General features: G+C 49.1%; 1 protein-coding gene across 3 annotated transcripts; it reads right to left on the bottom strand.

Annotated features, from left to right (window-relative positions):
* Window positions 1-25: 25 nt before the first annotated feature.
* On the bottom strand, window positions 26-25,702 carry SLC43A3 (solute carrier family 43 member 3). 3 transcript variants are annotated; one of them, XM_064288040.1, is made up of 13 exons: window positions 25,615-25,702; window positions 20,804-21,155; window positions 18,776-18,905; window positions 14,702-14,748; window positions 10,427-10,503; window positions 9,840-9,932; window positions 8,039-8,178; window positions 5,946-6,037; window positions 4,631-4,807; window positions 4,283-4,402; window positions 2,735-2,921; window positions 1,973-2,096; window positions 26-1,427 (listed from the first exon to the last, which is right to left on the bottom strand). In XM_064288040.1, the coding sequence occupies exons 2-13, from the start codon at window positions 20,985-20,987 to the stop codon at window positions 1,323-1,325; spliced, it is 1,476 nt and encodes a 491-aa protein (XP_064144110.1). In that variant the 5' UTR covers window positions 20,988-21,155; window positions 25,615-25,702; the 3' UTR covers window positions 26-1,322. The 3 variants fall into 3 exon arrangements, with proteins under 3 accessions (XP_064144110.1, XP_064144112.1, XP_064144111.1); XM_064288042.1 differs by having other exon boundaries at window positions 4,631-4,804; XM_064288041.1 differs by lacking the exon at window positions 25,615-25,702 and adding an exon at window positions 25,095-25,448.
* Between the last annotated feature and the right edge of the window lie 925 nt (window positions 25,703-26,627).

Below are 26,627 nucleotides of genomic sequence, written 5' to 3'. Positions count from 1 at the left end.
AGTAGTTGCCTTATGTCACACAGGCTTTATTTTTCTATAAAATCATTCCCCAGAGGAAAAAAAAATTTTTTTACATGCCCAAATAAACATCCCACAGTGGCCTCATTAAAAATCCTTTGATCAAACAGGTCAGCTGGTTCCCAAGGCCCCTGGGTGGCCTGGCTCTTATGTCACAGTTCTCAAAACCTCCTAAAACATTTGTTCCACAAAGAACTTGCAGCTCCAACAGTCTCAATTCACAGGTGGGAAAACTGATGCCCAGATTGGGGAAGGCTCAGCCCAAGGCCATCCAACATCAGGCCAAGGGACTCTGTCTGGTCCTCTCTCCCATGAAGATCACTGCCAGGTCTCTAACCAAGGTTGTGCCTTTGAGGGAGGGCTGGGCTGCTGCCAGTGCCAACTCTAAATGCTCGGTGGTATAGCGGAAGGCCACCATCCACCCATCGGTTCAATCTACTGCGGTAGCTTTCGTGTTGCTAAGATGCTGAAAGCCATGACACCAGCATTTCAAATACCAGCAGGGTCAGCCACGATGGACAAGTTTGAGTGGAGCTTCCAGACTAAGACAGGCTAGGAAGAAAGGCCTGGCAATCTACTTCCAAAAATTAGCCAGTGAAAAGCCCGAAGCACAACAGAATACTGTCTAACTTGCTTGCTTTGAACACATCATTGGGGGATCAATTGCTGGAGGAGGACATCATGTTGGGTGAAGTGGAGGACCTGTGAGGGCCTGGGAGATCCATGGTGAGATGGATTGGCACAATAGCCACAACGATGGAATGGAAGATGTTGGTGATTTTGAGGATGACAAAGGAGCAGTGTTTCATTCTGTTCTGCATGGGGTCACCATGAGTCAGAGTCAACTCGACAGCAGCTAACCAGAACATAGCTGATGTCATGACAACCTTGCTCTTCGCCTGGAAATTTACCTGGTGGCACAGGGCCCAGGCACACACGGGCCTCAAGGCCAAACAGACCTAAGTAGTAGGTGACTCACCTCCTCCCTCCATCACGTCACCTGTCCTTGGGTCAAGGTCTGCCAAGACCATGTGCAGGAAGGAAGACGCTCCCTGCTCTGACCCTGAGGAGAACTTCCACGTGCCTCTGCTTTGGGCCTGGACAATATCAATCTTTGGCAGTTGAGATTCTTTTCTTGCTGGCCAGAAGTCCTGGCTGGCCATTAAATTTTTTTTTTTAAGAAAAAAAATAGGCAACTTAATCAAAGCAGCTCTGGGAGACAAAGTCTTTCTGGACACGGGGTCCTCGAAGGTGGGGAACAATTAACAAAAGCATCCTCAGGGCTGAAGACAAGGGTTTCTGAACTAGGCAACTGCAGAGGGGCTTCCTTTCTGACCTCTGCACTCCCGGTATACCAGGAAGGGGTGGACAAATGTCAGCAGGGTGACAAGCATCAGTGTCACGTTCACCTGGAAGGCACAGAGGAAGGAGTGAGTCCAAGTCCAGGAGCCCAGAGACTTAAAACACCCATGGCCAATGAAGGAAGCGAGTGGGCTCCTCTTCCACCAATTCTGCCTCACTGATATTTTACTTTCCCCTCAGACACTGTGCTGCCCTGGAGGAAAGACCTTCCATTATTTCCATTCTGCTCTGTTGGGTGGATTACCAAAACCAGACAAACGAGTTGCCATTAAGTTAACTCTGACTCATGGTGACCCCATATGTGTCAGGGTGGAACTGTGCCCCATAGGGTTTCCGATGGAAGCTGTGCCATGTTAATTCTGTGTCTTCAGGTACCCCCAGGACAAAGTGGGGTTACTCCCACTGGCTCCCGTTTGAAAAACAAGACCAAGGATGTGCCCATGTGCAGAACTGTTCCTGTGTGGTTGCACCAGGCCAGCTCAGCCAGGTCTTTGGACTTCCCCTTGGTGTCGCCCCAGTTGGGTTGTCCTCGCTGGCCTATAGTCAGGGCCCCCTGCTGGGGAACAGGCCAGGGACACCCCACAGTACTCACAGAGAACGGGTCGTTCTGGAGGGGTCCTTTGATGAGGGTGAAGATGGGGAACTGGAGCAGAGACACTACAGCCGACAAGGTCATCATCAGCCCAAAGATCTTCCCGAAGTGCTCAGAAGGAAAACTTGAGAGACCAACGGGGCTTCCGGTGAGCTTCAGGGGCCCTCCCACTTGTTCTCCAACTGCCCTGTCCTAGGTCTTCTCTTCACCCACCCACACCCACAGCCCTCCCCCACCCCTGCTCCTTTGCCAGGGCACTTGAACTAGAAACAGAGACAAGGTACTATGCTGGGCCCTGGGAAGGCAGTAGGGACCGAGGCTGTGCTCCAGGGAGACCTCCAGAGAAAAGACAGGCACAAAAGCAGATCATGACATGCCTGACAATGTATGTGTATCAAAAAAGAAAAAGCAAGACGAGAGTGCCATGGACACAAAGAAGATAAGAAACTTACTTTCTAACACCTTCCTAGGAGAGCTAGAACAGAATTAGCACATGGGCTTTGGAGAGTGAATAGGAGTTCACCAGGGAGAGAGCAAGAGGCAGAGGGGACAGCGGATGTAAAGGCTCAAGTGCATGAACACTCTGTACCTCCCACTCACCTCTAACTCCAGGTATCACCGCGCCCATACCTGCCGCCAAAACCCTGTCTCCCTTCCCTGACCACCTCCAGGCCCACCCGCTCCTCCCAGTTTCTCTACCTCCAGCACATCCCTTTGGCCCATGTGTCTGCCATCACAGGACACACCCCAAGCCCCACTTACGCGAGGGTGAGGAAGGCTGCATTGCCCCCATAGAGGAAGGAGCGGCTGACCACCTGCAAGATGAAGGTGAGGTACTGGAGGGAGAGAACAGGGACTGAAGCACAGAGGGCAAAGCCCAGGCACAGCAGGGACGTCAGGGCCAGCGAGGGTACCGTTGAGCAGAGGGCCACCACCGAGGCTGAGAAACCTGGTCCAGAGGGAAGAAGAGAGGCTGCTAGAGGCAAGCACAAAGGAGTACAAGGGGGAAGGTGGGGAAGAAAGATGGGAAAAGGGAGGAGCCACCATCCGCCCCCCTGTCCAAGCAGAAACCTTAGAGGGACCCTTGAATCTCACTGTGCTAGAAAGCAGGGACACTATGTAAAGCTAATGGGATTATGTGCAACGGGACAGAGAAGCCAGACCAGTACAGGTCCCCATGGCCAAAGATGGGTCAACTTCAGCACCATGGAGAATCATGACGGCAATGGACTGAAACACGTCAGAGAGATTAAAAATGAGACTTTGAAAAAGAAATAACTAGTAGTCACCACTGGAGGCTGCTAGGACACCAACCCCGTATCCCGAAAACTGGTCAATATAGGGGAAATACTAAACATTTATTCTGCCTTTCTTGTATGAAGTGGATTTCGGGGTAACAAAAGAGTTAATGGGGGAAGATTTTTCCTTCTAGAGGAATTCCAGCTTTGAAAGGCAGAAGGAATGAGAGAAATAGAAAATCACCACATTGCAACCCTAATAAAATAAAGGGTCTGCTGACGGAATACCATCGGAAGCCGACACCTCCAATTCTGGATTACTCTTGCCAAAAAAAAAAAAAAAAAAATTAAACTGATTCTCCTCAAGCTGCTAATCTAACAGGAGATGTTCGATCACAGGAAATTTTTAGATGACATCAAAAGGATGCCAAATCCTTTCCGACAGGACAAGGATGCCAAATTCGACAGGACAAATGGCCCAGTTTCTTCCACCAATAATTGACAAGACAAAAGAATGGACCCTGTTAGAGATTTAAAGGAGATAAAAGACATATGAAACACACCCATCGTGTGGACTGTGTGTGGATCCAAAAATTTGAACAAACCAACTTACAAAAAGATGTATTTGACACAACTAGGGAAATCTGAATGGTGACCATATATTAGATATATTAAAAATGTTTTTTTTTTAGGGATAAGAATGATACTATGTTGTTATTCTTAGCTACCAGCAGGTTGGCCCCCAACTCAAGGCGACACCATGCACAACCCAAAAAAATGTTGAACAAAATGCAAATTTCCAGACTAAGATGGATTAGCAAGAAAGGCCTGGAGATCTACTTCCAAAAATCAGCCAATGAAAACCTCATGGATCACAACAGTCTGATCCAGAACCTAGCACTGGATGACGCAGGACTGGGTAGCATTTCGTTCCGCTGTGCGTGGGGTTGCCATGAATTGGGGCGGACTGGATGGCAACTATCAACAACGAGTGGATGAATGAATTCAAGTTAGAACAAAAGAGAAGATGGGCAGGGAGGTAAAGGCAGGTCTCTCTGCTCCTAATTCTTACCTGTCTTTCTCGCTTCCTTCTGGTACTTCTGCTTAAGCCTGTCCATGAGCAGACCATTCCAAGGGGCACACAGCACTCCGAAGAACTGAGTGATGGCAAATGCATTTGTGTAGGTGCTGACTGCAAAGGGCAGAGAGGGGTCAGGGGACAAGAAAGAAAATTCCAGAACTGCCTTATGAGGGGACTCTCCCACCCTGCCATACCCTGCCTGCCCCTCCTCCCCATACACCCAGATACCCTCTGGAGCACATAGCCCTGCTGGGCTCAGTGCCCACTCCCTGTACCCCTTGAGGTTCTAAGCCCCCAGCTGGGAAAACAACTGGGCTGCCTCCCAGCCCCACCACATACCTAGCACCCTGTCCCCACGGGCCAGGTTGGTCAACAGAGAGTTGAGTGCGCCAATGAAGAGGTAGTGCCACAGCTGTATCACCGACAGCCACACCAGGTGCCAGGCAAAGCGCCGAGAGAAAGCATAGCTCCAGAAGGAACGGGGCTCCTGCTGCTGCCCAGGCCCGGGGCTCTCTGCTGGGAAAGGAAGAATCAGCATGAATCACAAGGAAAGTGGAAGGCTGGGCTGGGCAAGAAAGGAGAGGCTTTAATGGGACAGTCTGGGGTCCAAGCCCAACTTTTCTCCTGGTCTACCAGAACTCACTGGCAGGCTCTCCAAAGCTGTCCCCAACTCATAATTCCTCCATGCCTTTGTCATCCTGGCCCCACCAACCTGAATGGCCCTATCCCACGCTCTTCTCTGTCTCCTGAAATCTGATCTTTTACAACCTGGATTCAATACTTCTTCCATTAACACTTTCTTGATTGTTCCCAGCCAGAATGGTGAAAAGACAAGAAGAAGAGAAAGCCAGAGAAAGAATATGTGGTAGACACATTGTTTTGGTCTATTCCAAATCCCTTCCCTTTCTTCTGGTACCAACAGCCTGAATTTCCTCTGGGAATCTTCCCCTGCCCTCCTCTCCACTGTTCAGATGGGACTGTGAATTAAGTGTTCAGCCCCTCCGCCTGGGGTGAGGCCTCAGGATCCACGGTTGGCCCATCTGATGGTTCTCCCCACAGAGGCAGACCGGCCTTGACTTTAGATGTGGATCCCAGGGGTATCCTGGTTCTACCTGGCAGGTTAGTTTTCCCCTTGACTTTGTAAGCTTCCCAGATCCTATTCTTATTTCTGCTTTAATTAGCCAGCTGCAGTTAGTAGTGTTTGTAACCAAAGACCCATAGAGGTGGGAGAGGAGGTAGCGATGGAGACAGGACATGACAGGTGAAGACCCAGGAGACCTGCAGAGACGGGATGGATAAGCAGACTTAGAGCTGGGAAGCACAGGGAGGAAGAACTGAGCTGGGGGGAGGCAAATAGTGAAAGGCAGACTTCAGGGGAATATGATGAGATGAGGGAGAGAGAAAACAGGAACAGGAAAGAGAAGAGAGAAAGAGTGCCTGGGAGCTAGCTCTAGTGCCTTCTAGTGACCCTCTGTGCGAGCCTAGGCCAGCCCTGCCCCTTGCTGGACCCTCTCTATAAAATGAGCAGGTTGACAACATGGCTCTAAGGTCCTTTCTCTGCCTGACCTTTCCAGACCCTGAGTACCAAGAAGCCAGGGCCATACCAAGAAAGGCCAGGCTCTGATGGGGAGATGGGCTGATGGGCTGGGCTCACCATCCATTGACACGAGCTCCCTGGACTGGCGCTCCATCTTTTCAGGCTCAGGCGCTTTCTTCTCCTCTGCAGAGCCATTCTCGGAGCACAGGCTACGGAGACAGAAGACCCACCAGCCCAGCCCCAGGACTGTGAACCGAGCCCAAGACACAGGCCAGACAGAAGAGTGCAGGTGATCCCAAATTTCTGCACACTGGAATCACCTGGGGGGCTTCTCTCTCTCTCTCACGCTCTCTGTCTCTATGCTGTGTGTGTTGATTGCAGCCCACACCAGTTAAATCCAAATGCCTGGGGGTGGGAGCCAGGCTTCCATATTTTTTAGACATCCAATGAGGCACTGGTAGTTCAGTGGTAGAAGTCTTGCCTATCATATAGAAGACCCATGTTTGATTCTCAGCCTATGCACCTCAAGTGCAGCCACCGTCTGTCATTGGAAGCTTGTATGTTGCTATGGTGCCAAACAGGTTTCAGCAGAGCTTCCAGACTAGGAAGAAAGGCCTGATGATCCACTTCTGAAAATCAGCCAACGAAAACCCTATGAATCACAACGGTCTGATTCACAACTGACCACGGGGGATGGCACAGCGCCAGGCAGTGCTTTGTTCTGCTGTGCGTGGGGTCACCATGAGTCAGGGCCAATTGGACAACAGCTAAGAACAACAAGAAAAGATCTCCAAGTGATTCTCATATGCAGCAAAGTTTGGGAACCACTGGAAGAGCTGAAAGAGTCAAAAAGGCTGGGTTCAAATCCAAGCCCTGCCTCTTCCCAGCTGTGGGAACACAGCTCAGACTTAACTCTCCTGAGTGTCTGTGTTTCTCATTTGGAAAGTGGAAATAAGGAGATCTATGTGAGGAGATGATTGTGAGGCTGACCCAGAGAGCACACGGGGACTGGCTAACAGCAGGCAAGCAGTAAATGAATGCCCTCCCTCCAGGCCTCGCGTTTATCAACTGCAAATGCCGTTCAACTCTTCACCTACCCTGCTCTCTGCAAAGACTCTGCAGCTCTTCCATCAAGAGATGGAGACTTATTCCCCACCTGCTGAATCCAGGTGGGCCTTGTGAACTTCTTCAGGCAGCAGAATGCAGCAGAAGTGATGCTGTACTAACTCCGAGCCTTGCTGTTTTTGGTAGGTGCCGTCGAGTTGGTTCTGACTCATAGCCACCCTATGCACAACGGAACGAAACACCGCCCTGCCCTGAGCCATCCTCACAACCCTAGTTATGCTTGAGCCCATTGTTGCAGCCACTGTGTCAATGCATCTCATTGAGGGTCTTCCTCTTTTATACTGACCCACTACTTTACCAAGCATGATGTCCTTCCTTCTCCGGGGACTGGTCCCTCCTGATAACATGTCCAAAGTACAAAAACACTCACTCCAAGCCTAGGCCTCAAGAAACCTTGTACATTTCTGCGCTCCCTCTTGGAAGCTTGTAACCAGCATGTGAACGAACCCAAGCTAGCCTGCCGGAGGGATATTACCGTGTAACCCACTCATCCCTGTTACCCCAACTGCCAGACAAACCACACGTGCATAAGGCCATCCTATACCAGCCAGCCCCCAGCTGACCTGCCAGCTGACCACAGATGTGCCAAGCCCTGTTGAGATCATCTGAATCTGGCCCTGATCAGCAGACCTACCCAGCTACCCAAAGACTTGTAAAACATAAAAGCAAAACCAGCTGCCATCGAATTGATTCCCACTCATGGCAACCCCACGTGTTGCAGAGTAGAGCTGCATTCCACAGGTTCTCAAGGTTATGAGCTACCGGAAGCAGATCACCAGGCCTTTCTTCCAAGGTGCGTCTGAGTGGGTTCGAACTGCCAACCTTTTGGTTAGTAGTCAAATGCTTAACCGTTTACACCGCCCAGGGAATCCTTAAAATAAACAATAAATGCTGAATATTTTAGGCCACTGAGGCTTGGGCAGTTTGTCATGCAGCAACAGCTACCCGATATACCCCTGCCCTGGTCCCCCCCACCTGAGACAGGGTTCCTCTGTCCTATATAACCACGTCTGTTCCACTCCTGCTTTCCCATCCCAGGACAGATGCGGGGCCTTCACCCACACTTACCAGACCACAGCCCTTACCCATAGTGGTAGTTAGGGGGCAGTGGGTAGGGGATGTGCCCCCGAGGCATCAGGAGGAAGGTGCGCCCGACGTGCCAAGCACTGCAGACAGAGAGGAAGAGGAAGGAGGCCCTGAGGCTGACGCCCTGTTCATAGAGGAGCTGCAAACAAAGGAGGGAAACATCAGGATCCTGCCACGAGGCCGGAAGCTGATTACAGACACGTGGTCCACACTCGTGCTCAGCCTCATCCCCACCCAAGGCCCAGGCAGCAGCAGGGCAAGCATCTCATCACCCACCCCACAACCTGGGCAGCCTCCTAGCATGGCTCCTTGGACATCTTCCAGCCCAGTGCCTCTTCCTCAATAGCAGCAAAGTCTTTTTGTCCAAACAAAATCTTACACAAAAATTTAACTTACAAAACAGATCGATGGGGAGCTGCCCAGTCACCCTCTCCCCCATAACATCTAAGAGAACCCCTAAGTGGTCCTCAGAGCTCAGTTTCAAAACCACTGAGGTAGCCCAAACTCATTTTACAGAAGAGGAAGCTGAGGTCCACAGAGGTGCAATGAGTTGCCCAAGGTCAGAGCAGGAGCAGTAGGGCCAGATTAAACTAAGGACTCTGACTCCTGCTCCAGTGCTCTCTTCCCTTGCATCTGTACAGCAAGAGGAAGGAAACAGAGGCACACGCAGGCAAGGAAGAAGAAACTGGAAGGTGGCTCTCGTACCAGGGGCAGGAAGCTTGAGTAAGTGTCCAATGGGCTCAGTCTCTGGGTGCCATCAAGCCAGGGTGCTCGTGGGACTAAACTAGACTCATGTTTGGGTAGTGACTCCCAAGGTTCCTCTTCTCTTCCCCCATGACGCAAAGGCTGTGTAAGCTGTCCCTGGCCTAACACAAAGTACAGAGGGCTGTCCCAGGTTGGGCAGCTTGGGTGTCAAGGACCCATGCTCTTTCATTCCTTCCTCTCTATCATCCTTAATGTGTTAGCTTTTGTCTTCCAGATTGTTGCCTCATAATCACAAGATGGCTGCCACAACTCCAGCTATCACATCCTCCTCCAACAAACTTCAAAGAGGAAAGGTGGGAAGGGGGATCAAGAGGGAGGATTTTCCTTTTGCTCTGGTCTCACCTTTCATCAGGGAAGAAAATGTCCTTCAAGTCCTCTAGTATATACCCCCTTCATCTAATTAACCAGGACTAGTTCACACACCCACCTCTACTCATCACTGACAAGAGATTCACAGTTGGCTCATATTAGTCAGGACTCAACCCCTGGGCTGGGCAAACTGTTGCCCAGATGAAATTGTTAGCAATGAAGATGGTGGAACGGCTATTGGGTGGGCCACTGGCAGCACTGCTACCCAACATCAGACTTCAGGAGAGCTGTGTCTGCCCCTGTTGCCCCCACTAGCAACCTCCCACCACCGTGTCCAAACTAGAAGCTCACAGCAGCAACTGCCCCATTCCAAAGGGCTCCCAACCTCTTCCCAGAGGGGAAAAGTCCACTTGAGGGCACTGGCCCAAGCATTTTATAGCCATGCCTTCCCTCAGCCTCTGCCCAAAAATCCTAAGTGTGAAGAAGGGGTTTAATGGCTTTGGGCTCAAGGCTGAAGAACCAGACAGGCCTGGATTCAAGTACCACATTTCTAGCTGCAGGACCATGAGCAAGTACCTTAACCTCCCTGAGAGCCAACGTTTCCTCTGTAAAATGGAGATACAATAGCATCTCAGAGGACTGATGGAAAGAAAGCATGCCCCGTTCATAATGCAAGCGTTAGACATGTATACATGCTCAATAAATGCTGGTTCTTGCTATTTATACCTTAAGGATAAGGAAGACAGCTGAGGAGGAGTCAAATGCACCATTGTAGAGGGTGATGATGGTGGAGCGGTGTTTTCCAAATAAGTTCCCAACCTGGAGAACACAGGACCAGCCCAAATTACTTATTTATTCATGAAACAAATATGTCCTGGGCACAAAGACTATGTCAGGTCCTCATGATACCCACACTTACTCTCTGCCTCAAGAGCTACAACCTAGCTTGGGCCAGCCCTACCTGAAGCAGCCTGTTGTGGAAAAGTGCTTCTCCCTCCCCTCCATCCTCTCCACCCTCCCCTCCACCCTTCTCTCTACCCTCCCCTCCATCCTCTCCACCCTCCCCACAGTCCTTTTCTCTACCCTCCCCTCCATCCTCCCATCCTACCCACAGCCCTTCTCTCCACCCTCCCCTCCCTCCCTTTCATCCTCCCCTCCCTCCTCTCCACCTTTCCCTCCATCCCCTCCACCTTCCCGTCCACTCTACCCACCCTCCTCTCCATCTTTCTCACCACCCTCCCATCTACCCTTTCTACTCTCCCCTCCATCCTCCCCACCCCTAGCCAGAAACAGGTGTTGGGACAGAGTCACACCTGCAAGTTGGTGATCAGAAACAGGATTCCACCCACGCTTAGCATGGGCATGGCCAGGAAGAGCAGCGAGGCTGAGTCTGGAACAATTAAAGAGGAGAAATGGTGTTGTTAAGTGCAACCCAACATGGAGTCCCAAATTCTGGCACATGCTCCCCTTTCCTCCAGGAAGCCCTGGCTTCCACCTGCTCCAAATTCCCAACAACCCCGGGCCTGGGCCCGAATTCCAGCCAGAAGCATCCTTCAAGGGTCTTAGAGTACTGGTCAAGGCTTCCCAAATGTCCCCACCGAGGTCTCTTGGGCCACCTTCTCCCCAAAAAAGATAGTCCTTAGGCTGTGGCAAGCTGGAATGCCCACAGAGGCAGGACTCAGAGTGACACTAGCTCCCTTCCCTCTCTAAGCCACAAGTAACCGCTCCTGTGCACTCTGACACCATAGGGGAGAGAACTCTGGACTCAGGGACAAACCCAGGCTCAGCCACCAAACCCAGCCTCTAATTCACTGCATGAGCTTAAGCTGGCTTCTGAATCCATGACTCAGTCACCTCATCTGTTAAATGGGAACAACACCCCTGCTCTCCATGCCACGTGGGGTTGCTATGAGAACTGAGTGAGAAAATCCAAAACAACCAAACCCATTGCCATCGAGTCAACTTCAACTCCTAGCGACCCCACGTGTTACAGGATAGAACTGCTCCACAGGGTGTTCTTGGCTGTCATCTTTATGGAAGCAGATCACCAGGCCTTCTTTCCGCAGTACCACTGGGTGGGTTTGAACTGCCAATCTTGCAGTTAGTAGTCAAGTGTAAACCCATAGCCACGAATTATCTTTGTTCATCAAAATTGGACCGAGCAGTTCTTTGGTGCAGGCGCTATGCTTGGCATTGCAAATGCAGGTGAGTGAAACATATTCTCTGTCGCCCTTGAAAACAGCGACATGCAAACAAATCATTACAACAGACCTGATAAGCCTTAGATAACAGCAGTGCCAGGAGTGGGGAGCCCTTGATGAACTTGTCAGTCCCCAACCAGGGACCTCTGCCACTTACCTTCAAGATTTGGGCCATAACCCAAGCCTGCCTTGTTACCTACTACAACTCACTTGCATCCAAAAGAAATCTACTTTTCAAGGAATCTTTATATCACTAAGGAGCCCTCGTGATGCAGTAGGTAAAGCGCTCGGCTGCTAACCATAAATGTCGGTGGTTTGAACCCAACAGCCCACTCCACAGGAGAAAGATATGGCAGTCTGCTTCCGTAAAGATTTACAGCCTCGGAAACTCTCCCGGGCAGTTCTACTCTGTCCCATACGGTTGCTGGCAGTCAGAATCGACTCGACGGCAGTGGGTTTTGGTTCTGGGTTTTATATCACTACTGTAAATGAAAGCACCAGTGTTGCTTGCTACGCATAGCCAATCGCTGTAAAGATAAATACCATGAAAGGAAAACAATGTTAGTAAACTGTAGCCGGACCCCAGTGCCCAAAGAATGTCCAAAGCCTGAGACGCGCTCCTGCCACAGGAGTTAGAAATGCTAGCCCCAAATCGAGACTTTCTCTTAGGAAATCAGGACTGAAGGAGAAGTAAAAAGGGAACCACTTTTCCACCAGGTGGTGGTGGAAATGTTTGTTAACGTAGAGTGTCCCCTCATATCCTCTTAAGTAACTCTTGCTCTCAATTTTAGAGGACTCACACCAAGCACAATTCAGTGTCTGTCTTCATAAAATTGAACAACTCTCCTAATGTACTAAATGTTAATCGAGATTCCTTTCACAATCGTCTTTGTGGCTTCACCACTCATTCCAAAAAAAAAAAAAAGCTCTATTTTATCAGGGTCCAGTTGCCATCGAGTAGATTCTGACTCACGGGGACCCCATGTGCGTCAGAGGAGAACTGTGCCTCGCAGGGTTTTCAGTGGCTGATTTCTCAGACGTAGATCACCAGGCCTTTCTCCCAAGGTGTCTCTGGGTAGACTCGGACCTCTAACCTCTCAGCCGAGCATGTTAACGATTTGCACTACCCCAGGACTCCATTCTATTGGGGAGGGGAAATTATTGCTCCAATCGTGCCACCACCTCCATATTTAGCCACTGTAAAGTCATTTACAGGCTTTTAGGCGAGATAAAGCTGCTTTGATGAGAAGAGTGGTTTCAGATAATTGGCTGGAGGCCAGGCTGTCTCAGGAGAGCTGCTTGGATGAAGACACTCAGCGTCTGTGTTTGCCGAGTGCAAGTAAAGGCCATCTCCTATCAGCTAGAGGATAGGAACCACACACACTACAGTTATGCACTTTCACTTCCTAACTCCAAAACTGAGCCACGTGGTCTGACACTGGGGCGGAACATTGGAAGGCAAGTCACGGCCAGCATAGCCAGGTCACTAGGAAAAAGGCCAACCAGAGGTGGGAAGACCGCCAACCAGAGGTGGGGAGACCGCCAACCAGAGGTGGGGAGACCGCCTCTCAGGCCCTTCGCTCTAACTTGCTCTGGGGCCTTGGGCAAATCTTGCAAGGGGTCCCTCTCTGGCCTCAATTTCCTCCACTACTCCAGGGGCAGGGCAGGAAAGGGGGTGAATCAGGTTAGAATTCACAGACTTTGGGATTATATTGTTGTTTTTAACGGTTATTGAGTCAGCCCCCAACTTGTGGCGATCCACACACAATGAAATGAAACGCTGCCAGGTCCCGCGCCATCCCTGTGATCAATTGCAGATTGGACTGTTGTGATCCATAGGGTTTTCACTGGCTGATTTTGGAAGTAAATCAACAGGCCTTTCTTCCTAATCCATCTTAGTCTGAAAGCTCTGCGGAAACCTTTTCAACATCACAGCAACACAACAAGCCTCCACTAACAGATGGGGGAGGAGGAAGCTGCACATGAAGTGCACTGGCCAGGAATCGAACCTGGGTCTCCTGCATGGAAGGTGAGATTTCTACCACTGAACCACACTGCCCCCCTTGGGATTTTATAGACTACGAAAATTTGAAAACAAAACTTTTGACTACAATACTGCTATCAACTTTCACCCTGCTAAGGAAGAACATTTTCAAAAATAACTTTCATTCATGTTACTATCGTTTCATTTAAAAAAAAAAAAGAGAGAACATTTTAACACAAGCAAAAGGATGAATGTATTCTTTTGGATCAATTCTTTTTTTCTTTTTAAGAAAGGAAAGAAAAGTTTGATTACTGGATAAGCATTAAACCAGAAGGTGACGCATCGCAGACAATCTGCTAAAGAGATTGCAAAAACAGAAGGAAGTCTTAACTGTTATATACGTAAGGGGGTACAATCAGTATGTTCGTATTTTACAGATAATTGTTTATTTTCTAATCCTTCTGGCCTGGAGATAGGACTGGGCCAACTGAGTTCAAGTTCATCTCCTTCTAGGAAAAAACAAGAAGGCAGAGAAGAACTGCCTGAAGTTACATTCACAGATTCTTTAGAAAGGCAAAGAATTTACCAGCTATGTGGAGTGAATTCTAAAGAAGACAGTGAAGGAGGGAGTGCCTTTCCCTATTTTCACCAGAGGAATTTACCCTTTTATTTTCCATCCTTACAATCGTCCCCATGTGTCACTATAAAACAGTCACATTACAACTTTCTAACTATCTCCATTGCTGTTTCTACTTTGCTTTGAGCAAGTTTCAGCCCTCTGAATATCCATCAAGTTCATAGTAAAATGCAAAACAAAGCAATTATCAAAAGTACAATGTTGTCATTGTTAGGTGCCATCAAGTTGGTTCCGACTCATAGCAACCCTACACACAACAGAGCGAAATGCTGTCCGGTCCTGTGCCATCCCCACAATCTTTGCTGTGTTTGAGCCCATTATTGCAGCCACTGTGTCAATCCATCTTACTGAGGGTCCTCCTCTCTTTTTGCTGATGCATTAAAAAATTCAGTATTTTTGCCTTATACTAACCTTTAAATATACTATACCAATGGGGAATGCTTAAACCAGATTCCTTGATTATCAATGCCCTCCAATTTTTTTTCCTAGTTACACTCTAACTTTTGAATCAATTCTACTCCGAAGAACCACCCTACCCCCCGTCCTTATTTTCCACATTTCTCAATTGAGTAAATTGTCTTCACAGACCAGCAATAACTCAGTCTCTCTCGAGAACTCTCTCCAGATAGGCAAAGTAGGTAGTTCTCTGAACAACCACAGTTGGGGGCGGGGCGGGGGGCATTGTGTCCTTCCCAGCAGCTGCCCCACGCACCAGGGGCCCCTGAACTCCAGTCCCAATTCCGCCCTCCCATCTACCTGCACTCACCTGCAGAAGTGAAGGCTATGGTGAGCGTGGCACTGGTGTAGAGAAATCTGAAAAACAGAACAGAAGGAGAATGTTGTCAAGAAAGGAGGAACGTGGTGGGCCAAACAGAATTCTGCTCACCCAATCTCCAGATTTGGCACTTGACTCCCGCCTTCTCAGCCTAGGCGTTCAACAGGCATTGATGTCTCTTCTGCCCCAGACTTAGAACCAGGTACAAGAAGCCCCAATGTGATTCTGCTGTGGGCCTGACCTCAAGTGGCATTTTGCCCATCCCACCCTATGGAGCACAGTTCTACTCTGCTACACATGCGGTCGCCATGAGTCAGAATCGACTTGCTGGCAACTGGTTTGGTATTTTAGTTAATGTTCAGCAGTAGAATTCTCACCTTCCATGGTGGGGGGACCCAGGTTCAATCCCCAGGCAATGCCCCTTATGCGTAGCCACCACCTGTCTGTCAGCAGAGGCTTGTGTGTTGCTATAATGCTGACCAGCTTTCAGCAGAGCTTCCAGACTGAGACAGACTAGGAAGAAAGACTTGGTGATCTCCTTCCAAAAAGTGGCTAATCAAAACCCTATGGATCACAATGGTCTGATCCACAACCGATCATGGGGATGGTGCAGAACTGGGCATTTTTTCGTTCTATCATGGATGGGGTCACCATGAGTTGAGGGTTAACTCAGCAGCAGCTAACGACAACAAGGTCCAAGGCTAGGTTGGGAAGACTGGAGCAATGAGCTCAGTGAGGATGTGATTTCTCAGGTAACACTGCTGGGCTTAGCCAGGGGCAAAGTAGGAGAAGCCCAAGCCCTCCCACTTGGAAGTCCCAATAAACCTAAAGAGATGTCTCTGTTGGAGAACTGGGTTTGTGCCTGGTCTGCAATTCAAAACCTTGAGTCCTAATTCCTCCTTGCTGTGTGACCTTGGGCAAGCCACTGTCCCTCTCTGGGCCTCAGTAGCCCTTTCTGCAAAAGAAAAAGCTTGGACTGATCTAGACTCCAAGATAAGGAGCCCTGGTAGTACAGTGATTAAGCACTTGGGTGCTAACTTAAAGGTCGGTGGTTTGAGCCTACCAGTCGCTCCATGGGAGAAAGATGTGGCAGTCTGATACTGTAACGATTACAGCCTTGGAAACCCTGTGGGGCGGTTCTACTCTGTCTTATAGGGACAGAATTCACACCACAGCAACGTGTCAGATTCGAACATTAAAGGTTTGATTTAGGAGATAATATTGGAGCCATTATTCCCTGTCCTAGAATGTGACCCAGCTAGAGCTGGACTCCCAAGGACCCACAAGGACTCACAGGACATATCAAATGGGTCCTGAGGTATAAAGACAACAGCTAGGACAATCTTGTAAAACATCTTTTAGGGAAACTTTCACATAAAGAAATCACAAACAGCACAAAAGACCTGAAGACTTTCCACTCTTTTTTTAATTAGCATTTAGTGAGTAGTAGGACTTGTGGGACCCATGAAGACCCTCCTGACTGTCATCACTGAAACCTGTATCAATGATTATTAAGAAAAACAATTCAAAATGCAGCACCACAGTGATTTGGCAGTTTTTAACCAATCTGTGAAAAGGTAAAGGCTTCAATGATTTTTACCCATTTGTAATATATATATACCTGATGATTCTGTAAGGTCCCTCAGACTCAGAAAGACGTGGCTCTGGCAGCATGCTTGTCTGTTTTCCTGCTTTTGCCTATTCTGTAATATTCCTCGGACTCTGGAAGCATCCTTGTCCGTTTCCTGCTTTTGCCTCTTTGCACATACGCTGAATAAAATCTTTCTTTTTGCTCTACTATAACTTTGTGATGATTTCACCCTAAGGCAGGTTATGAGATTGTCAGGGATTGAATTGTGTCCCCCCAAAAATATGTGCAACTTGGTTAGGCCAGTATTCTGTGGTTGTCCTCCATTTTGTGATTGTAATTTTATGTTAAAGAGGATTAGGGTGGGATTGTAACACCACCCTTACCTAGGTCACATCCCTGATCCAATGTAAAGGGCGTTTCCCTGGGGTGTGGCCTGCACCACCTTTTATCTTACAAGAGATAAAAGGAAAGGGAAGCAAGCAGAGAATGGGAGCCTCATACCACCAGGAAAGCTGCCTGGAGCAGACCCAGTCCTTTGGACCTGAGGTTCCTGCGCTGAGATGCTCCCAGATCAAGGGAAGGCTGATGCATCACAAGGACCTTCCTCCAGAGCCGACAAAGAGAAAACCTTCCCCTGAAGCCGGCACCTTGAATTCAGACTTCTAGCATAGTGGAATGGGAGAGAATAAACCTCTCTTTGTTAAAAACATCCACTTGTGGTATTGTTATAGCAGCACTAGATGACTACTAGGACAGGGATCCTTTCACAGTTTAGTAAGGCAAAGGATGATCAAAACAGTGTCCTCAGCCCTCACAGCAAAGGCGAGAGGAGACGGGAGGGGCAGAGGAAGAACAGGAAGAGGAGGAGACAGGGAGCCAAACACCTAGAGAGATTGAGAAATAAAGAATAAAGGACTTGCTTTACTCGCTGGCTAGTTCCTGGCCCATCCCCAGGCCTGGCTGGCCCTCCAGTCCCTCTCTCTGATGGCTAATCTCATGCCTGCTACTCAGAGGGTACCCACCACTCAGGTGGCACCTCCTCTCTATCCTATCGGCCCCCACCAGGCCACTGCTTATCAATGGCCCCAGGCCTAGTAGCACAGCTCCTAAGCGTGATCCAGCCCCTGACCCTGACTGTGCCTGAGGAAGCCCACAGCTACTCCTCCATCAGACTAAAAAACCAAATCTGTTGCCATCGAGTTGATTCTGAATCACAGCAACCATACAGGACAGAGTAGAACTGCTCCACCGGGTTTCCAAGGCTGTAATCTTTATGGAAACAGATTGTCACATCTTTCCCCCGCAGAGCGGCTGGTTAGCAGTTGGGTGCTTAACCACTGCACTACCAGGGCTCCTTCAGAGACACCCAGGAAACCTTATTATCAATGCCTTGAGGGAGTAACAGGGTATGAGCAGGAAGAAGATTGAGCAACTTAGGTGTGGTGCCAGGGACCCAAGAACCACAGCCCTGGCAATTTCAGGTTTTGCTGATGTCAGTAACCCTGGCCCAGGCCAGGCCTTTCAGGAACTAGGCACTTTCCTGCTCAGTTCCTCAGGTCATACAGTCACACAGTAGAAGTGCTTCACTAGAGCAGGGGAAGGCTAGAAGAACAGGAAGCAGGGGTGGGAGAAGGAGAGTCCACACCCTGGGCTGTTCCCAACAAAGCTGCTGAGCAACTCCTGGGGGAATGTGTAATTGGTGGAAGGAATGTTGGGGGAATGTGCGCTCATACACTCAGGGGGAATGTGTGCTCACATACTCAGGGGGAATGTGTGCTGGGGAGGGGAGTGCGTGCTGGGGAGGGGAATGCGTGCTGAGGGGATTGCATGTTCCCAGGGAAGGTGTGCCAGGGAGGGGAATTCGTGCTTGTGTGCTCCCAAGGAATGTGTGCTGGGAAGGGGAATGCGTGCTGGGAAGGGGAATGCGTGCTTGTATGCTGGGGGGGGATGTGTGCTGGGGTGGGGAATGCATGCTTGTTTGCTGGGGGGGAAGTGTGCTGGGGAGGGGAAGGGGAAAGTGTGCTGGGGAGGGGAAGGGGAAAGTGTGCTGGGGAGGGGAAGGGGAAAGTGTGCTGGGGAGGGGAAGGGGAAAGTGTGCTGGGGAAGAATGCGTGTTGGTGGGAAACGTATGCTGGGGGGTAATGTGCTGGGGAATGTGTCCTGGGGGGAACATATGCTAGGGGGGAATGTGCTGGGGTGGAATGTGTGCTGGTGGGGGAATGTGTGTTGGGGGGGTGTGGGGGGGTAATGTGTGTTGGGGGGAATGTGGCAGGGGGGAACATATTCTGGGGTGGAATGTGTGCTCCAGGGGAATGTGTGCTCTGGGGTAGATCAGTCCTGTGGAGAGCATGGCTGTCCCAGGGCCTGGCCAGGCTGCCCAGTCACTTGACCTGGGTTTCCCTCAAAGCTGGGCTGCCGTAGTTGGAAGGATTCCTCTCGCCCACCTCTGTCCAAGCAGGGCCTTGGGGACTTACATGGCTATGAGACGGGCCACAGTGGTCTTGAACCGGTCAAAGATGTAGCCAGTGGGAAAGGTCATGAAGTTGTTCATGAAAGACGCCAACGTGAAGATGAGTGAGAACCTCTCATCCTGGGCTTTGCAGTCTGAGGAGAGGAAGGGAGATCTCAGACACCCATCTCCCATCCATTCCACCCTCCTGCCAGGTGGCCACCCAGCCTAGGCTCCCCACTACGGCAGCCTCATCCATCCTGGACTGCTTGCCTGGTGGAAAGTTCTTTCTTAAGCTGAGGCAAAATGTGACTTCTCCTAACTACTCCCCAAAAGGTCCCTGACCTTAAACGCTAACAAGCGGCCATCTAAGATGCATCAACTGGTCTCAACCCACCTCCAGCAAAGGAGAATGAAGACCACCAAAGACACCAGGTAATTATGAGCCCAAGAGACAGAAAGGGCCGCATAAATCAGAGACTACATCAGCCTGAGACCAGAAGAACTAGGTGGTGCCCGGCTACAACTGATGACTGCCCTGACAGGGAACACAACAGAGAACCTCTGAGGGAGCAGGAGAGCAGTGGGATGCAGACCCCAAATTCTCGTAAAAAGACCAGACTTAATGGTCTGCCTGAGACTAGAAGGACCCCGGAGGTCATGGTCCCCAGACCTTCTCTTAGCCGAAGACAGGAACCATTCCCAAAGCCAACTCTTAAGACAGGGATTGGACCGGACAATGGGATAGAAAATGATACTGGTGAAGAATGAGCTTCTTGGATCATATAGACACATAAGGCTATGTTGGCATCTCTTGTCTGGGGGGGGAGATGAGAGGGCAGAGAGGGTCAGAAGCTGGTGGAATGGACACGAAAAGAGAGAGTGGAGGGAAGGAGTGTGCTGTCTCATTAAAAAAAAAGTTAGGGGGAGAGCAATTAGGAGTACATAGCAAGGTGTATATAAATTTTTGTATGAGAGGCTGACTTGATTTGTAAACTTTCACTTAAAGCGCAATAAAATTTTTTTTTTAAATAGCATAAACAAACAAAAAACAAAAGATCCCTGACCCTGGAGGTCATGGTCCCCAGAGCTTCTGTTAGTCCAAGACTGGAACCATTCCCAAAGCCAACTCTTCAGACAGGGATTGGACTGGACTATAAGACAGCAAATGATAGTGGTAAAGAGTGAGCTTCTTGGCTCAAGTAGACACATGAGATTACGTGGGCAGCTCCTGTCTGGAGGCGAGATGAAAAGGCAGAGGGGGACAGAAGCTGACTGAATGGACATGGGGAATACAGGGTAGAGAGAAGGAGTGTGCTGTCCCATTAGGCAGAGAGCAGCTAGGAGTACATAGCAAGGTGTACATAAATTTTTGTAGGAGAGACTGGCTTGATTTGTAAACTTTCACTTAAAGCGCAATTAAAAAAAGAAAAGAAAAAAAGGTCCCTAAGTGGTGCAAAGAGTTTTTGCTCAGTTACTAACTGAAAGGTTGGTGGTTCAAACACTCCCAGAGGCTCCGCAGAAGAAAGGCCTGGCAATCTGCTTCTATAAAGATCACAACCAAGAAAACCCTCTGAAGCTCAGTTTTATTCTGTAACACATGGGGCCGCCATGAGTCAGAATCGACTTAACAGCAATAGGTTTGGTTTTTTGGTGAGGAACTACCCCTCATGATCTAGCACTTTCCATCCCGGGCACCTTCTAGACCAAGTCCCTCCCTCTCCCCATAAAAAGGTTGGCAGGGAAAGCAGAGGCTGGGAGTCCTTCCTACTCCTCCCCCGTGCCTGGGACCAAAAAAAAAAAAAAAAAAAACCAAACCGGGTGCTGTAGAGTCCATTCCAACTCATAGTGTCCCTGTAAGACAGAGTAGAGCTGCCCCATAGGTTTCCCAAAGCTGTAATCTTTACAGAAGCAGACTGCCACATCTTCCTCCCACAGAGCGGACTGGTGGGTTCAAACCATCAGCCTGTTGGTTAGCCACTGAGCACTTAACCACTGTGCCACAGGGCTCCAGCCCTAAATTCTCCAGAGAATTCACCATCACTGCCCTTACCAGTCAGCTCCGTGGCGTTGCCTATCAGCTGGGCCTTGGGTTCACACAGGTCCTCAAAGTAATGCTCCGTTTTGAAAACAAACACCAGTGAGGCCCAGCCAAAGACGACACCCGCAAAGCCCAGGCATTCCAGCAGCCCCGTCAGCAAGGTGGCCACACGAAGGGACAGGCCCTGGACCGCCATAGCCTGAGGAGGTGTGGGTTCTCGAATCCTACTTGCTGCCTCCTGGAATGACCACAGCAGCTGCAAGTCTTGGCGTCTGCGCACGTGGAAAATTCCTGTGTTAAGTCCTTCCCTGCAGGCGGCTCCCTGGCTCTGGGTGCTTCAGGCTTGGGCAGCACCCACTGGATTCTGCAAAATAAGGCAGAGGCTGCTTGGAACAGGACTGTGGAAAAGGTAGAGGTAAACAAAGAGGTCTTTGTGGGGTGGAGGAAGGGGATGCTGGTCTTCCGGCAAGAGGAGGCCAGTCGTTAGAAATAGCTGCAGGAAGCATTCCCGAGTGAGTGCCCATCGCTGACACCTGGGCAGCATATACTTCCACACACCCTCTAATACATTCATTTCATTTGAGCCTCACAACAAACTGAGCAGTAGAGAAGGCAGGTCTTACAGACAGCCTCAGGAGTCCTTAGTGGCAAAAGAGTTAAGCAAAAGATTGGCAGTTCGAGTCTGCGCAGATACACCTAGGAAAAAAGGTCTGACCATCTACTTCCAAAAAATCAGCCATTGGGAGCCTTATAGGAAAGGAAAGAGGCCCCGGGTGAGCAAAGCATTACTGAAGAAGAAGAACAAAGTAGGAGGCCTCACATCCCCTGATCTCAGGCACGGAGTCAAAACTGCCTGGTACAGGTACAACGATAGACACATAGACCAATGCAACAGAACTGAGAACGCAGAAGTAAATTCATCCACCTGTGGACAGCTGACCTTGGACAAAGGCTCAAAATCTATAAAATGGGGAAATGATAAATGCCCTCACCACCCCTTTAACAAACGGTTCTGGCAAAGCTGGATATCCATTTGCAGAAAAACAAAACAGAATTCATACCTCGCACCATATACAAAAACTAACTCAAGATAGATCAAAAACCAAAATGTAAAACCTAAAACTATAAAGATCACGGAAGGAAAATAGGGGCAAACCTAGGGTCTCTATGGCATAAGCAAACTCACAATCATAACTAAAAATGCACAAACAGCAGAAGATAAACTAGATGACTGGTACCTCCTAAAAACCAAATACTTATATGCGTCAAAAGACTTCTTCAAAAGAGTAAAAAGAGAACCTCCAGACTAGGAAAAAATTTTTGGCTGTGATATATCTGACAAGGGACTAATCTCAAAATTTATAGAAAACTTCAACAACAAAAAGACAAACCAATTAAAAAATGGGTAAGGGACATGAACAAGACACTTCACCAAAGAGGCCATTCAGGAGGCCAACGGATACATGAAGAGATGCTCACGATCATTAGCCATTAAACCTGTTGCCCTCGAGTCGATTCCAACTCATAGGTACCCTATAGGTCAGAGCAGAACTGACCCATAGGGTTTCCAAGGAGCAGCTAGTGGATTCGAACTGTCGACCTTTTGGTTAACAGCCAAGCTATTAACCACTGCACCAACAGGGCTCCTCATTAGCCATTCCAAAAAAAAAAAGCCAAACCCACTGCTGTTGATTCCGACTCATAGCAACCCCACAGGATTTCCGAGGCTGTAAATCTCTACAGAAGCAGACTGCCACATCTTTCTCCCGAGGAGCCACTGGTGGTTTCGAATCACTGACCTTTCAATCGCTTTAACCACTGCGCCACCAGGGCTCCTTTGCTAGCCGTAAAAAAAAAAAAAAAAAAACCTATTGTCATTGAGTCGATTCTGACTCATACATAGCTACCCTACAAAACAGAGTAGAATTGCCCCATAAAGTTTCCAGGAAGTAGCTGATGGATCCAAATTGCCAACCTTTTCGTTTGCAGCCAAGCTCTTTCTTAACCACTGCACCACCAGGGCTCATTAGCTATTAGAGAGACACAGATCAAAACTACAATGACATACCATCTCACCCCAACAATATTGGCACTGATCAAAAAAACAGAAAAAAACACAAGTGCTGAAGGGGTTGTGGGGGAGATTGGAACTCTCATACTCTGCTGGTGGAAATATAAAAAGGTACAACCGCTGTGGAAAATGATATGGCACTTCCTTAAAAAACTAGAACTGGAAATACCGTATGATCCAGGAATCTCACTCCTAGGTATATGTCCTAGAAATAAAAGCCGTAACACAAATAGACATATGCACACCCGTGCTCATCGCAGCATTATTCACAATAGCAAAAAAATGGAAATAATGCAAGTGCCCATCAACGGATGAATGGAAAAACTGTAGCACACACACAACAGAATACTATGCAATGTTAAAGAATAACTGTGAATCTGCAAAACATCTCACAACATGGATGAACCTGGAGGACATGATGCTGAGTGAAATAAGTTGATCACAAAAGGACAAATACTATATAAGGCCACTAGTATAAAAATTCTAGAAAAGGTTTACACATGGAAAAAAAAAAATTATTTGATGGTTACCAGGAACGGGAGGGAGAGGGAGAAGAAATCACTAACTAGACAGTAGACACGTATTAACTTTGGTGAAGGCAAACACAAAACACAATATGGGTGATGCAAGCACAGCATGACCAAGGCAAACTAAGACAATGAGAGTTACACAAGAGTAAAAGGCAACAGTAAATTTTTTTTTTTTTTACTATTACATATACAACTCTGCATAACAATAATAACATACAATAATGTATGAGTGCTTACATAGGTTAATATGTAAACTGAACAAGTATGGGATAGCAAATGGGAGTATACCCAGGAGCCTACAAGCAGTGGATATTATTACATACATATTTGTATGTGCTACAAACATATCCATCTATGTAATAAAGCACACAAGGGGCACAGTTAGGACAACTTCTTAACCAAAACCAAACACCTTGAAGGACTGAGTCACTGGGCTTGAGGGCTTAGAACCATAGTCTTGGGGTACCTCTAGGTCAATTGGCATAACATGGTCCATGAAGACAATGCTCTACAACCTATGTTGGTGAGAAGCGACTGGGGTCTTAAAAGCTTGCAAGTGGCCATCTAAGATACAACTATTGGTCTCTTCCCATCCAGAGCAAAAAAGAGTGAAGAAAATCAGACTCAAGGAAAAAATTAGTCCAAAGGACTAAAGGACCACACGAACCACAGCCTCTACTAGCGTTAGACGAGAAGACCTAGATGAACTAGCTGGTGCCTATCTACCACTAACAACCCCTCTGACCTAGATCAGAATAGAAGGTCCTGGATAGAAAGGGAGAAAAATACAGAACAGACTTACTGGTCTGACAGAGACTGGTGGAGCCCAGAGCCTATGCCCTTAACCAAAACCAAACCCCGTGCCGTCGAGTCGATTCCGACTCATAGCCACCGTATAGGACAGAGTAGAACTGGCCCATAGAGTTTCCAAGGAGCGCCTGGCAGACTCGAACTGCTGACCCTTTGGTTAGCAGGCGTAGCACTTAACCACTATGCCATCAGGGTTTCCCTATGGCCCTTAAACACCCTTAAAACCTGAAAATGAACCCACCTTTCAGCCAAACAATGAAACCAAACCAAACTTGCTGCCGTGGAGTCGATTTCAACTCATATCGACCCTACAAGACAGAGTAGAACTGCCTGTAGAACCCTGTAGAACTGCCCCACAGGGTTGCCAAAGAGCTGATGGACTCCAACTGCCAATTTTTTGGTTAGCAGCTGAGCGCTTAACCACTGTGCCACGAGGGCTCCAGCCAAACAACAGACAGGCCTACAAAGGGAACAAAAACATCCATGCAGAAGGTCCAGCTCAGAACAATCAACTATAGGAGACCAAAAGGGCTGTATTTGCCCAAAAGCAAAGATGAGAAGGCAGGAAGGGGAAGGAAAGCTGCTGGGATGGAAAAGGGGAGCCCAGGGAGAAAGTGGGGACAGTGATGACACATTGAGATTGCGACCAATGTCATAAGACAAGCTGTGTATAAATTGTTGAATGGGAAACTAATTTCCTCTGTCAACTATCACCTAAACCACAAGAAAAGGTTCAAAAAAAGAAAGAAAACCTTAGAGAGCACACACAGCTCTACTCTGACACACATGGGGTTGCCATGAGTTGGAATCTACGGGACGGCAACTGTTTTGGGTTTTGGCTATAAAAAAAAAAAATAGGCAACCTCAAATTACAGATAAGGTTACTACTTACCCAAAGTTACCTGAGCCAGCAGGTGGCAAAGCAGGAATTTCTGAACCCAAACAAACCCTGGCCACTGCCAGCTAAAATAAAAGCCACAGCCAGACAGAAGCAGGCACAGGCGAGGGACTTTACATGTGTCATAAATTCTCACAGCAAGCCGGCAAAGTTGGCGTTTTGTTATCTTCAGCTTACTAAAACTCAGTGGCATTTCAACCTGCCCAAGGTCACAGGGTCAGTTAGGTCACGGCCTGGGCCAGTCTGATGCCAAGAAAATCCCAACTCCCCACGCAAACGATCAAGAATGGGGTACTTCCAAGACCCCCGTCCTGGCCTCCCCATACAGCCCCAGGACCATCAGCTTCCACCGGGAAAGGCCCTGAGGTCGCCCCCTGACCCCCGGCAAGGGGTCGGCCGCTCCGCCCCCCCGCCCCCGCTCCCCAGGCCCCCTAGGGTGGGCCGGGGATCCCCGCCCACCGCTCCTTGCCCTGGCCCCACGGCCTGGGTCCCAGTCCCCTGGCCCGCGACCTACCCGGCCGCTCCACACCGCGCCCTCGTGCTGCCCCGAGCCCGCCTCCTTGAGGATTCGCGCCTCCCGCCACCCCTCCCAGGGCCCCTCCTCGGCCCGGAAGGGGCTGGGACAGGCGACTCCCTTACCCTCTTCGTTCACTTCCTTCTGCTTCTCGCTGGAGAACGGTGTCTCGCGCTCTTTTTAACCGCCCCACTCCCTTGGGTCTTTGCTCTTTTTCCACTTCTCTTGCCTGATCTCTTTCAGCCTCCCAGGCCTCCTGTCTTTCCCCTCTCCCCTCACCCTTCTCTCTCTCCAAACCAGGTTAGTTTAATACTGTGACACAAACTCATAGCACATAGACAAAACACAGAGACAGCGACATGCACGCGCGCACGCACACACACACACACACTCACACCCGTTCCATATGTTTTACCTCGACCACGTGGGTCGGCTGGGAACTCAGCTTTCCTTTTGCCGGCCAGCTGAAGCCTCCCTCCCAGAGCTGTCAAAAATCCCAGCCACAGAATCCAGGAGCCAAGAACCACGACTGCAAGCTTTTCAGAAGTCATCTCTTAGAGGGGTTCCCTGTCTTTTCACCCCCAAGGAGCTCTTTGATTACTCCCTACCTCACCCCCAGACCGGGTTCTGAAAGAGTCTACCAGCCAGGCAGTGTTGATTAAGTATTCATTCATTGCCCCATTTTTTATTAATCAAAGACATATCTAATTGCCTATCACAGCTTCTGATCAGCGTGAGCTAGCCGGCCTCACCAGCTGTGTTGCTATCATTCCAGCCCAGAGCAAGCAAGCTGACGTCTTCCTTGGCCTGTGTGGCAGCTTCCCCGTCAGAGGCTCAATTTGGAGAAGGACTTTTTGAATGCTAGATACAGCCTGCAGACCCTCATGCTCAGCTTCCTGGATCCCCCAGGGGGGCCCAGGGACTCACGGTATTCCCAGTCTATCCTTCTTTTTAAAAAAGAAGAAATAGAGGCTAAGGTGACTCAGAGTCAACCTGTAAGGGCAGCGGGGAAG

Source organism: Loxodonta africana, chromosome 7, assembly GCF_030014295.1.
Source record: "Loxodonta africana isolate mLoxAfr1 chromosome 7, mLoxAfr1.hap2, whole genome shotgun sequence".
Lineage (NCBI taxonomy): Eukaryota > Metazoa > Chordata > Mammalia > Proboscidea > Elephantidae > Loxodonta > Loxodonta africana.
This window is presented reverse-complemented; position numbering and strand designations above follow the sequence as displayed.

Bases quoted from the DNA above. Each gene is read 5' to 3' on its own strand.
- SLC43A3 (XM_064288040.1), bottom strand. From the start codon at position 20,987: ATGGCGGTCCAGGGCCTGTCCCTTCGTGTGGCCACCTTGCTGACGGGG. The intron at 14,749-18,775 runs GTAAGTCCCCAA...TCTGTTTTTCAG, and splicing joins GTGGCCCGTCTCATAGCCAT to ATTTCTCTACACCAGTGCCA. The intron at 4,403-4,630 runs GTATGTGGTGGG...TGCCCTTTGCAG, and splicing joins CCGTGGGGACAGGGTGCTAG to TCAGCACCTACACAAATGCA.